The 676-nt window shown below is 58.3% G+C and overlaps 1 protein-coding gene across 1 annotated transcript; it reads right to left on the reverse strand.

The window, feature by feature from the left end:
• LPMP_161440 (kinesin, putative) lies at positions 1 to 676 on the reverse strand (the record flags this gene model as incomplete). The annotated part of the gene is made up of 1 exon (XM_010699370.1): positions 1 to 676. A coding segment is annotated over one exon (676 nt), but the record flags the coding sequence as incomplete, so codon positions are not given.

The raw sequence follows: 676 nt of genomic DNA on the forward strand, positions 1-676 counted from the left end.
CTACGCCGATGACTTCCGCTCCATGCTGTTCTCGCGGTTCGACACGTCACCCAAGCGATGCGGCGTCGCGCGAGAAGAGTCGCTTTGTCGCCGCTCCTGACCGTCGATCTCCACACTCGCCTCCTTCACATCTTGGTCGATCTTGCCAAGAATGCGCCGCAGGATGTCAAATCGCTCTGCCGTCATTTTGTAGTTGTCATCCGCAATGTTGCACATCTCCTTCATGCGCTCCACCTCGTCATGTGCAGCTTGGCTCACACGGCGGACAACAGAGCTGGTCTGCATCACCATATCCTCAACAGCCATCCACTGCAGCTCTGTCAGCCCATCCAGAATAACACTGTACGATGCACCAACATACGCCATCACGTGGTCAAGGTAAACACACTGCTGCTCGCTCAGCACTTGTGCAGCACGAAGTTGCTCTTTCACAGATATCACTTCCAAAGAAAGTGTCTCCTCGGTCTCAGCGAGCTTGCCGGCTGTCTCCTGCAGCGTGTCCTCGGTCTCAGCCAGCTTGGCGGATGTCTCTTGCAGCGTGTCCTCGGTCTCAGCCAGCTTGGCGGACGTCTCCTGCAGCGTCTCCTCGGTGTCGGCCAGCTTGGCGGACGTCTCCTGCAGCGTGTCCTCGGTGTCGGCCAGCTTGGCGGATGTCTCCTGCAGCGTCTCCTCGGTC

This window comes from Leishmania panamensis (genome assembly GCF_000755165.1).
Source record: "Leishmania panamensis strain MHOM/PA/94/PSC-1 chromosome 16 sequence".
NCBI classification, from domain to species: Eukaryota; Euglenozoa; class Kinetoplastea; order Trypanosomatida; family Trypanosomatidae; genus Leishmania; species Leishmania panamensis.